The following is a 12,944-nucleotide window of genomic DNA, read 5'->3' on the forward strand; positions in this document are numbered from 1 at the left end:
GCATGGCAAGAGGTCTGTGCAGGGAAAACCCACAAAGAGCTGATGGGGAGGGAGGTGGATGTCCCAGAGCATCTCTTCTGCTCCAGCCGAACTCAGTGTGTCACCCCGATGCGTGCTCATGTCCTGGTCCCTGAGGACCACCTCACAGTGCTCACTCGAATCCCATTTCTCTCCCACCACTCCAGTGGCTGCACTCGGGGGCTCACGATGCTCCGCACCCCAAAGCACCCCAACAGGAGGGCTGGACGCAGGTGAGTTACTGCAGGAGCTTGGAGTGACCCCGGGCAGCTGGAGGGAGCTGGAATGCTCAGGGAGGCATTTTGGGGACAGACGGGGGGGAGGCTGCCGAGTCCAGGCTCATCCAGCCTCAGCTGCCAGAGCAGTGCTGGGCTTCTGGCTGCGCTGCTTCTAACAGAGCAAGCCAACACCCACGCCCACATCTCCTTGGTCTTCACCCCATACCCAGTGAAGCTTATGGTCTGGGTGGTCCAGGCTGGCCAGCAGGACATGGACAGGGTGGCAGACAGTAGTCCTGAAACAGCGGGTGAAGAAGAAGAAAGCTGGAAGGTGGAAGAAGGCAGAGATGCAGATGTGGGACCATGCAGATGTGGGTCCCACAGGGACCAAAGAGCTTGAGACAGGTGTTCCTGGAAGGCAAACTCAGCACATCTTGGAGAACCAAGGTGTATGACCTGACGCTGAAGATAGCATGCGGCACTGGTCAGGAAGGGAGCGGTCACACCATGGGCACTGCTTTTGGTTGTGACAGCACAAGCCACCTTTGAATGGCTCTGAGACGGGTGGCAGGGATGAAGTGCACACTGTCTCTTCCAATACATGAATTAGGAGCCCTCCAAAGAAGTGTGTTCAGAACAAGCATAAAGTGGTGGCTCTAGATCTTCTTGCCATTGTGTGTTGCAGTTACCAAAATTCAGATTCAAATGAACCTTTAGTGGAAGCAAAAGTCCCTCCTGAGCTATTGTGTATATATGAACCGGTTCTGGCTCAGGAATCCCCTGGACCACAAACTGCTGAGGGCTGGGAAGGTGCTTGAGGAGTTACTAAGCACGCTTGCCCTGTTCTTACATTCTTCTCTTGACACCTGCCTAAGGCCACTTTTGGGGACAGGACACAAGGCCATATAGCTCTGGTCTGCTCCAGAGACCAGGGACCTGTTGCAGGGTTTCCTTCCACATCCACAGAACTGAAGTGGGGCTGGGAACAACCTTGAGGACCCATCTGTCCATCACCCTGCCACAGAGCAGGAGCTGCTCTGTCCAAACCACGCCTGGCCTGGCTCTCCAGGGAGGGGGAGGGTGGGAGGAGGAGGAGGGCATCTCTGGAAGGTGTCTCCAGGGTGCATCCCCTGCCGCCGTCAGCGGGGACCGATGGCGCGGGGCAGAGCTGCATTGCACGCCAGGGTGGACCTGGTGCTGTGAGAGTTAATGTGTCTGAGCACTGAGAAACCCAGAGCCCTCCTGCTCCCAGAGCAGCCCTCTCCCACAGGGGAACTGCTCGGGGTCTTCTATAAACCCTCTGCTGCCGTGAGCCCTGACGGCCAGGAGCAGGCTGCTTCCTTGCAGCAGTGCTGGTGGGAAGCTCAGGGCAGCCGTGAGCCAGGCAGGTGAGTGGGCTCTTTGCTCTGTCGTGGAAGATTGCGCGGTGCCCCTGGCCAGGGCTCAGCTGGGTCCCGGCTCCTCCCAGATGTGGACGCGGTCCATGATGCTCGTCCCTGCAGACACCCCTGTCACCCTCCCATGGGCCAGCTCATTCCAGCTACCCGGGGTGGGCGTTGCTCCAAGGAGCTGTGCTCTGTCCCCTTTCCAGAGGGCTGGCACAGAGATGCGAGAGCTCTCAGAGACCCCAGACTCGCATGTTTCACTGCCTGCGAAGGGGAATAGGCAGCCCTGCGTCCATTCAGAGAACCACTCTTTATGCTAGAGCAGGGTGCAGCCCCTTTTCCACTCACAGCTTCGTGAGGACACTCAGTCTCAGTGAAATCCTGGGGTGCATCTGTGGAATTTGTCGTTTTTGGCAGTACATCAAACTGTAAGAGTTAAAATGAGTCATCGCTTAGAAAAGCAACCAAAAGGATTCGCCCTTCTTTTGTGCTCAGGCTTTTCCTGACAGGCTATGACACGTGGGAGCTTAGTATGGACCCGATCTCAAATTTGGGAGGGTCTTGTTTCTACTGAGGTGCTGAAAATGCACCCTGGCTGCTGAGGGGGAGTAGGAGTCTCCTCTTCCCTCCCGCCAGGACAGCCCCAGCTCATGCTCTGCCTGCTTAAAACCATGACGCTCCCTTGCTGCAGTGCGTGCTGCAGTGGGAGCGTGCTGTTTTGTTGCATAAAACGTGGATGAGACAAGGAGGTTCCCCAGTTCTTCATGCACGCAACTGATGCAGCATCCGTCTAGCACAGTGTGTGTAAAGCACTGCCAGACCTCTGGAGGAAGAGATGGGGCGTAATTTAGGGCAATTAAAAACAACCTCTCACAGATCCGGTACTCTCAGGGTGGACACTGAACTGGCAACTATGGCTGCTTTAACTGAGCCTGTCAGGTACTCGTGTCTGAAGATAACCTTCTCCCGTAACTCCTCCTCCTTCCCCTCCATGTAATGCAGGGAATGATCTTTGACGAGCTTCTCTTGAGGACTACAGAAAACTCCCACACGTTAAAGTCTGTAGCTTTGTGCAAGCCCAGTTCAATCCGTGGAACTTGTTCTGTCTTTGCAGTTATCCAAGGGTGCTGCATTGGGCCAGAAGCCTGTACGCTGAGACAGGGAAGGGCAGAGAGGTGCTGTGAAATAGAAGCCTTATGAATTTGAGGAAAGAACGGCAATATTTCTGCAATCTTCTGAAAGGACAGATAGATCTAGGTATTTTTAAAGGTAATGGTTTTGCAGTTATTTAAGTTGTTTCAAATACTTGTCTAGACTTACAGGTGGATACCCTGTGGTAGGTGGTCCTTCAAAGACAGGCGTGCGGGCCAAAGTTAGGCATGCAGTGAATGCCTGCAAGTACTCTGGGGAGAGGACTCTAGAGACTACAGTCCTTGAGTCCTGTCCCCATCCTTCCTGGCAGCATGAGGCAGCATGAGTTTGCAGAAAGAAAAATTTATGCAAAAGCAGATCCATCTCTCCTCCCTGTATTTCTAGTGGGAGGATGCCCAGAGACATCCTGCTTTGATATGATGTCCTTGTAATTTCCAGCTTACCTTTATCCGTGGTCAATTTACACATGTTGCTTTGTGAGAAATCACTATCCTTCAGCTTAAGTAGATCTTTTTCCCTCCATGTGTTTGTAGATGGCCTGTGTTTTGTTGGTCTAAAAGGGCCAGGCTCTACTGGTCTCCATTCCTAAGAACGTTGCTGTATTTCCACAGGCAGACCAGTATCTGATCCATTATCAGCTCCTCTCCTTTCACCGGAGATTCCCAGCAAAGCACAAAATTCAGGATCAGCCCTCTCTAATTGCAATGTCACGTCCTTCTCTCAATTTGCATTTACACAAGCACTCATGGACTTTTTCAAAAAAACCCCTGTTCATTCCCCTGCTATACCAGGCAGCCAGAGCTAGATCCTGCCTACGCTGGGCATGCGACACACGCGCGCGTTTTCTGTCTGTGCGTGGTTTCTGTGCCGGTGTGCGTGCAGGGGGAGGTGAGCACGCTCAGACTGTTTCCGTACAGCTCCAGGTAAGCTTTGCTGTAGCACGGCTTTGCTGGACATGGTGATGCCTCTGATCCAAGGCTGCAGACTGAAGGGCTCCCCGACTATCCCTATTTCTTACTGCCTGTGTGTGGTTTGTGACCCTGCTGGCTTTCGTTCCAGGGCAGCTATTCAAGCTCAAGATGGAGCATCCTTGTTTCATCCTGCCCAGGACCAACAGCAGCCAGACCAGGACCCTATCATTCTTTTTGAGTGGCTTTCCAGCATGGGAAACCACTCAGATGTTGTCTGCTGTTCCTCTCTGCTCTGTGTACCTCCTGGCACTGCTGGGGAACTTGACTGTCCTTTCCGTCATTAGGGCGGAGCAGAGCCTCCACGCACCCATGTATCTATTCCTTGCTATGCTAGCTGTGGCCGACCTGGGCTTGTCCACGTCCACGTTCCCAACCATGCTGAGGATGCTGTGGCTGGAGGCCAGAGAGATCAGCTTTGGCTCCTGCCTTGCCCAAATGTTCTTCATTCACTCCTTCACGGATATTGAATCTGCTGTCATTCTGGCGATGGCGTTCGATCGCTACATGGCCATCTGCCACCCCCTACGATATTCCTGCATCCTCACCAACTCAGCGACCACCAAGATATGTGTGGCAATCGTCGTGAGGACCGCCCTTGTCCAGTTCCCACTCCCAATCCTGCTGACTCGGCTGTGTTTCACCAGGGTCAGCAAGCTCTCCCATCCCTACTGTTTGCATCCAGACATCATCAAACATGCAGGCTCGGATACGAGGATTAACAGTACCTATGGCCTTTTTGTGCTACTCTCCACACTAGGTTTGGACTTGCTCTTTGTCCTCCTGTCCTATCTTCTCATCCTTAAGACCATCCTGAACATTGCAACTTGGAGGGAGCGTCTCAAAGCCCTCAACACCTGCATCTCCCATATCTGTGCTGTCCTCCTCTTCTTTATCCCCATGATCTGCCTGTCCATGATGCACCGGTTTGGCAAAGACATATCCCCCCAGGCCTACGCTTTCACAGCCAACATCCATTTCCTTGCCCCACCCATCCTGAATCCTATCGTTTACAGCGTGAAAACCAAAACGATCCGGAGACGGATACTGAGGGTGCTCTGCCGAAGAGGGGTCCGCACGTCCAGGGTTGTCATTTACCAGTAAAGCCAATGTGACGGTCGCTGCCAACTGTCTTATGCAAGGTTCAACACCCAAGAAGACCAGCCAGGAGAGGGCACATGCCAAACTTCTGCCAATGTAAGGATATGTGGCAAGTAAGGCTATAAGGAAGGTAAAAGGCATATGGAAGGCAAAGGATACATAGATACCTGCAATGTAAGTACCATGATTTGTAAGGATATTTGGTTAATGGCTCTTCAACAGATAAACAGAGGCAAAAGACAGGAAAAATAACAAACCACACCTACATACACAAACCCAAAACCCCAGGAGATAACAGAGACAATAACATAGACCACAACCTTCAGGTCAGTGACTGAGGAGCGGATGGAGGAGCCAGGAGGAAAGAAGTTGAAGCAGAACTTCTGAGAAGAGGGAAAGAAAATTATCATGAGTCCCCTGGGAAAGAGCAGACTTAGTGCTGGATATTCAATGGGGCTTGTGTAAAACTTTGTATGGGATGATTTAAGGGACTTGTGGGACTGTGCAAAATGTATTATGGGATGTTTAGGAGAAAGACCAAAGGGGAGGGACAGGAGGGATCCAGGTGGATTGGGAAGGAACCAGCGTGGGAAAATGGAGTGGGACTGGTAAAGGGGCTGATAGAGTGTAAACAAGTTGCTGGTCAATGCGCTCTCCAGGCCATGCACCTGATCACCGCAGCCTGTCCTGTCTGCTCATTAAACTCACTTCTGGATCTTTTCTGAGTGACCTTACTGTCTGTGTACAGGGGTACACATGTGGGATTTGGTGACAAACAACAAGCTGGACTAACTGATGCATGGGAGGAGACCAGAACCCAGAAAGACCCAAGGCTGGATCTGGAGAGTGGACAGATGGGTCTAGGGTCTAGGCATGGATCTGGACATGCTTCTGGTCTGCTCCAGGATTCGAGGGACCCACGGACACAAGAGTGACTGTGAACAAAGTGGGCGAGGGTCATGTCCTGTCCTGACCAGCCATTGAGGAGGAAAAGGGTTGGGTCGTGCTGGTCATGTCTACGAGAGCACTGCTGGTGTCAGCGTGGGTGCCAGGGCAGGCACTGCTCTCTGTGACAGTCCTTTTGGCCACCTGGGACCATGTGTGGCCCTAGGGAGACCAGGCTGGTCACTGAACATTCAGCCTTGGTCCATTCTATGTGGAGGATGAGGGCCATCAGGAGCAGAGGGGGCCGGGTCTGGCAAGGTTCACCCTCTACAGACACAGCTGGACTGACATCCCAAACAGGGGACCGATAATAGGAGCAATCCCCCCAGGTCTGCAAGGGGAACCCTTTATATCAAGCAATGGCTTTTGGACTCTCAGACATTAACCGAAAGTTCTGTTTTCTCTTTAAAACACAAGTGCTTTCCTCCCTAGGTTTTGCTTCGTTTCACCTGGAGCATTTTGCCTGGGTTAGGCTACAACGCCAGATTTCTTGAAATAACTGTCATTCCTGAATTAGCATGCACTAATTAGTATGCTGGAGTTTCCATAAGGCACTGCAGCACAACGCCTCCTCAGACTGGCTCATTTAGACTCAGAAGATTGATTTCTTCCCACTTGAGCTGATGGGGTAGGGCTGTTTCAAAAGGAGCTGTTCTCCTCCCGCTGACCCAGAGGTGCGGGCACTGTAGAAACTGACTGCCCTTGGAAGAACATTTTGAAACAATTAAACATTTAAGAACTGTTCCCATTTTCTGCCAGTGTTTGTTATGGGCTGTGCACCCAGCACAGTAACGAGTAAGATCAACATGTCCTTGGGAGCACTGTTACTGGGAGCTATAAATATTTTAAAAAGTGGTCCAGTGGATTCTCCCAGCCTTTCCAGGCTCAGACCCCGTGACATACATCTGTATAACACATGAAGACACATATATGCATCCTCCTATGTATAATGAAATTACAAGCCCCGGCTAAAGACCCTGGAGACCAGTAATTCTGCTTCTTCCAGTACTGAAGTTTTGGGTTGTTCTGGTGAGAGCTTCAATCAGACAACCTTTGCCCGAGAGCTGCTTGGCGGAGCCTTGCTCACGGATGAGACCTCCTGTCCCCAGCCTCAGAGCTGTCCTCAGACCCTCTCCCTCGGGGAAAAGCTCTGCAGCATGTTGTGGGCGGCAAAGCTCAAAAAGCAGCAAGGTAAATTCACAGGAGAGCAATCCTTTGACACCAAAATAGCCTCTCTGGCTGAGGAGCCCCCGTGCTCTTCTGCGTTGAGGAGCACCGCTGCATCTTTGCCTTGTGCTTAAACCCTTCCCCAGGGACCTGCTGGTGGCCAGGCTGTCGGGCTAGAAGCCAGCTCCTCGCAGCACCCGCGATTTGCCGCGGGCTGAGCTGCGCCCGGCCGCCCCGGAGCGAGTCCATCGCAACCTGGGAGCCCCGAGGCACCGGCGCGGCCGGAGCCAGCCGGGAGCTTTGGCAGCAGCAGCGGGGAGGTGTACGATGCCAGGGCCCTGCAAACTGCCCCTCCCCTTCCCCGGGGGTCTGCCACAGCTCAGGCCGAGCACCCCCCGGCTGCCTGCGGACCCCCCCGGAGGCTGCGGGCGGGCGGAGCGCGGCTCGTTGCTTCCCTCTGCTGGGTGCTGCGGGGCGGGATGCGGGGTGCGGGGTGCGGGGTGCGGGGTGCGGGGTGCGGGATGCGGGATGCTCCCGGTCCCCGCCGCCGCCAGGCCCCGGTGGCCTCAGCCCACGGTGGGGAGCAAATCATGCAAACAAGGGGGAGGGGGGGCATATCTCCGCTTAGGAGACCACAAATGAGAAAGCAAATCTGTGGGGTCACACAGGTTGCCCCATGCCAGACTCGCCCCATAGGTTCTGTGTCCTATGTCAGGACCTTCACAGAAAGGTTGTTTCTCCTTTTTTTTCTTCCTTTTCTCATTCTCCTCCTTTTACTGAAGCAGGGAGACAGTGCAGAAGTAAAGTCTCCATGAGAGGGTCCTCACCTGAGTGGCTTACTGAAGGCACTTTGCAGAGGAAACCCGCTTAAGCCTCTGTCAGAGAAAGGATGCATGTGCACAGAGACCTGCACACCACACCCCCCCCCCCGAATACGGCTGCTGCATTCAAAAGGTGGCTGTGCTTTGGCTTTGAGACTTCTAGGTTGAAAACCCAAAAGCTGAGGAGCTTAATACCTGTGCCTGCTTTTCAGACCTGAGCCGTAGCTTGCCACCAGTGTGGGACAGGAGAGAGGACAGGAACCCCTGAAAGCTGCTGGACAATGACAAAACCTGCTGTCCTTGGGACTGCCCTAGGTCCTGGTCCCTGTGTGCAGGGCGAGAGAGAGAAATGAAGAGAGAGCAGCCCCCCACCCTGAGACCCTGTGAGATCTATGCGCCCCTGACTCACCCCCAGGGAGGGACACCCAGGTTAGGTGTGGGACATGGATAATTCCAACTTTACCAGTATAAAATTGATTTTCAGGCATTAGAAAGCGTTAGTTTGCCTGTGCCACAGATATCTCAAGTGGGTCACTGAGGCTTGAGGACCTTATTTAATTAAAACCATGAATACTTACACTAGAGTCAATCTGAGACGGGGGTTATGTGCTACAATATCTGTGCTGGACAGCCATAAGGCATGCACATGCCAACAGCCGGTGACAATGACTTTTTGCAAATATCCCAGTTTGGGGGGCCTGAAAATCTAATATTGAAATGTTGATTCCCAAGATGTCAGGTCACAATTTTCCTGAGAAAGAAAAGGGAAAAGAAAGAAAGGCAGGAGAAAGGGAAAAGAAAATATCTAGCGGGAAAAGAAAATATCTTTCTGAAAAAGAAAATATCTGGCTAAAGTCATTCTGTCTGCTTTTATTTCAGAAACTAAATCTAGATTTAGTGCTTAATTTAAGGTACCCAAGTTTGACTTTCTTCGTACTTTTATTAGTTTCCCTTCCCCCACAACCCCTTTCTGCTCACCCACTTGTTGACCATTCCCACTCTTTGTTAATATTGGATTTTCTTTTTATGCCCCCAAAGAGAGTCCTCACAGAGCGCAAGCCAACGCTGAGCATTCAGACCAGGAATGGCAATGAAAGCCTGCTGCAGAGAGCAGACACATTTACTGTATTAATCACCCTGGTGCTTGAAGCAGCGGTGCTTGAACGCCCACAGAGGCAGGCAGAGCAAGGCTAGCGGCAGTGACTGCAGCAGATCCTGTGTCATCTCAGTAGGGCTGGCTGGAGGAGGTCAGCATCACGCATCCGTGTGCCTTCAGCCATCCCACCTCATCCCAACCCCGCTGCGAAGGAGAAGACACAGCACTCCGAAGGCTTTGTGCGCTCCGTCCCATGCCATAATCTGCGGAGGCAACGGAAGGTAATCTCTCACCAGGCAGCTCACATTAAAGGAATTCCACTCAAACCCCCATTAATTTTGTATACTTTCCATCACATTTGTCCGAGCAGCACAGACCAGAGCTCTGCTGCTCCCAGCTGCATGTGAGCCCCATGGGGACTCAGAGGGAGTGTATAAATATCGCCACCTCCCTGCCCCTCTCCGCAGGTTCAGAGGCAGATATCCTCATTCCTGGCTGTCGCGGGAGCTGGTGAGTTATTTGCAGTAGCTGTCATTTGGCAGGTTTCTGTGGTTGAGGTGCCTGATTTGAACTAGAAGGTAAAATTCTGCAGTTGGGAGAAATTCCCCCAGACCACTCCTATCTGCAGCTTTAGTCTCTGAGATGAGAAACACCATTTTCCAGGCAGGGTTTGTCGTGTAAATGCTGCTGCTTTGGCTCCAGGGTCCTTCTCTGACCTGAAGGGTTTGCTACCTGCAGCAGCTGCCTGCAGGAGCGTTCCCCAGGCTCCACCTGAATCAACATTTCATGCAGATCACAGCCTGGCTCTAAAAAGCTGGTGTCTACCTGATGACCTTATGCTGCCTTTCATGTATAACTCCCAACAGGGGGACTGGGATGTGCGTTCAAAGAAGCAGAACACTATCAGCAAAGGTTTCTGCTATCATCACCAGACAGGCTATTGCCAGTCAAAGCAGCCGGACGCCTAGCCCTGACCACCCACTGTCTGTGAAGGGTTCATGGCTCTTCTTCGCATTTCGACTAGTTTGGCTGATGCTGCCCTCATGGGTGGCTTTGTTATTTCTCTGGAAATACTGCAAATCACCTTCTGGGTAGGGCTGAGCAACCTGCAGAGCAAGGGGAAGTCCCAAGGTAGCACCAAGGAGAAAAGCTGAAGCGGTCCCTGGCGTGCACAGAGAGGACAAACCCTGTGCATGTTGGGTCACCGGAGGATTTGGGCTTGTTGGGTGCACATCTGGTGGCAGATGTGGCCAGCTGAGACCAGATAGGAAGATGTGACAGTGTGGGGCAGATTACCCTCGGGCAGCACCGCTGGGTTGTATTTCACCCAGCTGCAGTGCAAATGCAGTGGGGCAATTTGCAGCACCCCGTTATGCAGTGGGGCAACCCTTGGGCTCTGACATGAGCAAACACTGACGATCCTGAGCTCCTCTGTGCAAACTCTGTGCCAGGATTGCACAGCTTTCCTATCAACGGCCATGCTCTGCCTTAGACCTTCGTTTCTGAATTTGCTTTAAAATTCGGCAGCTGTTCTGCCGTCCCCAGCACACGGTCATTCCCTGAGATCACGTACTCTGAGGGGTGCTGATCTGCCCCTCTGCTTTGCTCTGCACAGGTTCGTGGATCATCCTTTCATATCGATGCCACGCAGCCATCAGTAAACAGCCTCGTTGCCCTGGATGCTGTGCAAGCCTTCCCTGCCTTGCAGGGATCCTCGTCTGCCGTCATGAAAAATGTGCTGTGAATGAGTGAGGAGAGAGGTGAGGTGGCTACTGAAAGAAATACCATGTTGTATAAAATCAGTGTGAGTCAGTCCCAACTTGTCTCCTGCCTCATATGCTTTTGGGTGCTACAGAACAAGAGCACAGTAAATAACCGCAATTGGAGCTGGAGGAGCTGGGTTCCTGGGTCCTTTGCCAAGCTTGTGACCTTTGGTAAATCCCTTTGCTGGATTTCAATATCTGAGTCTACGAAATACACTTTTTAATTTAATTTATTACTTGATTTGGAGTCAGTATCTCAAGCATGCTTCTCCGATGTGTGGGGGAATGATTTTTTTTAAAACACTTTGGGATCCAGACAAATAAAGTGCTCTAGGGAAAATCGGGTGGTTTTTTCTGTATTATGAACTGTGCTCCCCTCCTCTTCCCCTATTTTCACATACAGGGAAGGGAGCCCAAACTAATTCAGATATCATCCCACCATGGCAGCTCTCAATCAAAGCAGCTTGCAGCCTGCCTCCTTCCTTCTGCTGGGCATGGCAGGCCTGGAGGACCTGCACACCTGGCTCTCCATCCCATTCTGCCTGATGTACATCGCGGCACTCCTTGGCAACTTCATCCTCTTATTTGTCATTGTGATGGAGCGAAGCCTCCACGAGCCCATGTACCTCTTCCTGGCCATGTTAGCGGTGGCAGATCTCGTGTTATCCTCCTCCACAGTGCCCAAAGCCCTGAGCATATTCTGGTCCCTTTCCAAGGAGATGTCTTTCCCCGCCTGCCTTACCCAGATGTTCTTCACACATGCGAGCTTCATTGCAGAGTCGACCATTCTGCTGGCCATGGCGTTCGACCGGTATGTGGCCATCTGCAACCCCCTGCGATATGCCACAGTGTTCACACACTCGGTGATAGCCAAGATAGGGCTGGCTGCAGTAGCCAGGAGCTTTTGCGTGATGTTCCCAACAATATTCCTCCTTCAGAGGCTGCCATACTGCAGGCACAGCATCATGCCGCACACCTACTGCGAGCGCATGGGCATGGCCCGGCTGGCCTGCGCCGACATCTCCATTAACATCTGGTACGGCTTTGCCACCGTCCCAGGCGTGGACATTGTGCTCATCGGGGTATCATACGTCCTCATTCTCCGGGCTGTCTTCAAGCTCTCGTCCAAGGATGCCCAGCTCAAGGCAGTTGGCACCTGCAGCTCTCATGCCTGCGTTATATTAATGTTCTACACACCAGCATTTTTCTCATTTTTCACTCATCGGTTTGGCCGCAATGTCCCCCACCATGTTCACATCCTGTTGGCCAACCTCTGTGTGCTTCTGCCACCCATGCTAAACCCCATCGTCTACACTATGAAAAACAAACTCGTTCGAGAAAAGGTGTCCCAAGTACTCTTCAGGACTGGGCAAGTGCAGTGAGAGGGATGCTAATCCTTTGAAAGGAAAGCACAGAGAAATGGTCTGGACCAAAGAAGCAGAGTGTATGCATGTGAAATAACCCGGTTTCCTACCTTTTTTAGACTCAGCCCAACATCACTGCTGATCAGATTTCCTGCTAGATGTTTCCTCAGACTAAATTGCAACACTAACGAAAAAGGAGAAATTAGGGGGGAACCATAGACCAGAATTCGGGCTGATAAAATCTGGTGTTACCCCATTACCATCAGAGCTTTATTGATGGGTTTGGTTCAACCTACATGCGATGAGATGCATGTTTTCTGCCTGGACTCTGCCACGTCCAGCTCCCCATTGAGTGCGTGTTTCTGAATCTTGTATCTCAAAGTTTCCAGAAAATTTCAAACATTTTCCTAGGTATAAGCTGAGAAAAAGATACTGTGTTGGACTAAATGCAGGAATAACTGTTCAAGTTTCTCTGACCTATTCAGTGCAAGCTAGATAAACATCATCAATCCTTTCATTTTTACTGGCCTTTCCTACTGCAAAGAGTCAGCACTGCTCCCTTTGCACCACTGAATTTTTGCTAATTTGTAATAGTTGGAGGTCTGCCCCAAACGAGATCTTTTTCAGGAAAAAAAACCAACAAACAAAACCAAACCCAGAAGTTTTAATAAATGGGGTAAATTATTATAAAATGGTTTGTGGCTCAGGGTTCTGCGTCTTTCCAAGAGCCACATTCAAGACCACACAGGGGAGCGCGTCACTCCCTGCGTGATGGGAGCATCGATGTCTGTCCTCCCCAGCTCTGCATCCCATGCAGCTCCCGACGCTGAGCAGCGGGTTGAGCTGCCCCTCCAGACCCTTCTGTCCTGCCTGCCACTGGCAGGACCTCCCTTCTCCAGAGACCCGAGTGTTCGCATTAAACCTGGAGGCTCTTGATATCCCCATG

At 51.9% G+C, this 12,944-nt stretch overlaps 2 protein-coding genes across 2 annotated transcripts; both read left to right on the forward strand.

Moving 5' to 3' along the window:
- The first annotated feature begins 3,852 nt into the window (after positions 1-3,852).
- On the forward strand, positions 3,853-4,845 carry LOC142410110 (olfactory receptor 51L1-like). The gene has a single exon (XM_075502085.1). It carries the CDS (start codon positions 3,853-3,855, stop codon positions 4,843-4,845), a length of 993 nt encoding a protein of 330 aa, XP_075358200.1.
- Positions 4,846-11,074: 6,229 nt separating this feature from the next.
- LOC142410154 (olfactory receptor 52B2-like) lies at positions 11,075-12,016 on the forward strand. The gene has a single exon (XM_075502207.1). The coding sequence runs from the start codon at positions 11,075-11,077 to the stop codon at positions 12,014-12,016; it is 942 nt and encodes a 313-aa protein (XP_075358322.1).
- Positions 12,017-12,944: the final 928 nt, after the last annotated feature.

This window comes from Mycteria americana, chromosome 1 (genome assembly GCF_035582795.1).
Source record: "Mycteria americana isolate JAX WOST 10 ecotype Jacksonville Zoo and Gardens chromosome 1, USCA_MyAme_1.0, whole genome shotgun sequence".
In the NCBI taxonomy this organism is placed as follows: domain Eukaryota; kingdom Metazoa; phylum Chordata; class Aves; order Ciconiiformes; family Ciconiidae; genus Mycteria; species Mycteria americana.

Coding starts and splice junctions, on each gene's coding strand:
- LOC142410110 (XM_075502085.1), top strand. CDS start 3,853: ATGGAGCATCCTTGTTTCATCCTGCCCAGGACCAACAGCAGCCAGACC.
- LOC142410154 (XM_075502207.1), top strand. CDS start 11,075: ATGGCAGCTCTCAATCAAAGCAGCTTGCAGCCTGCCTCCTTCCTTCTG.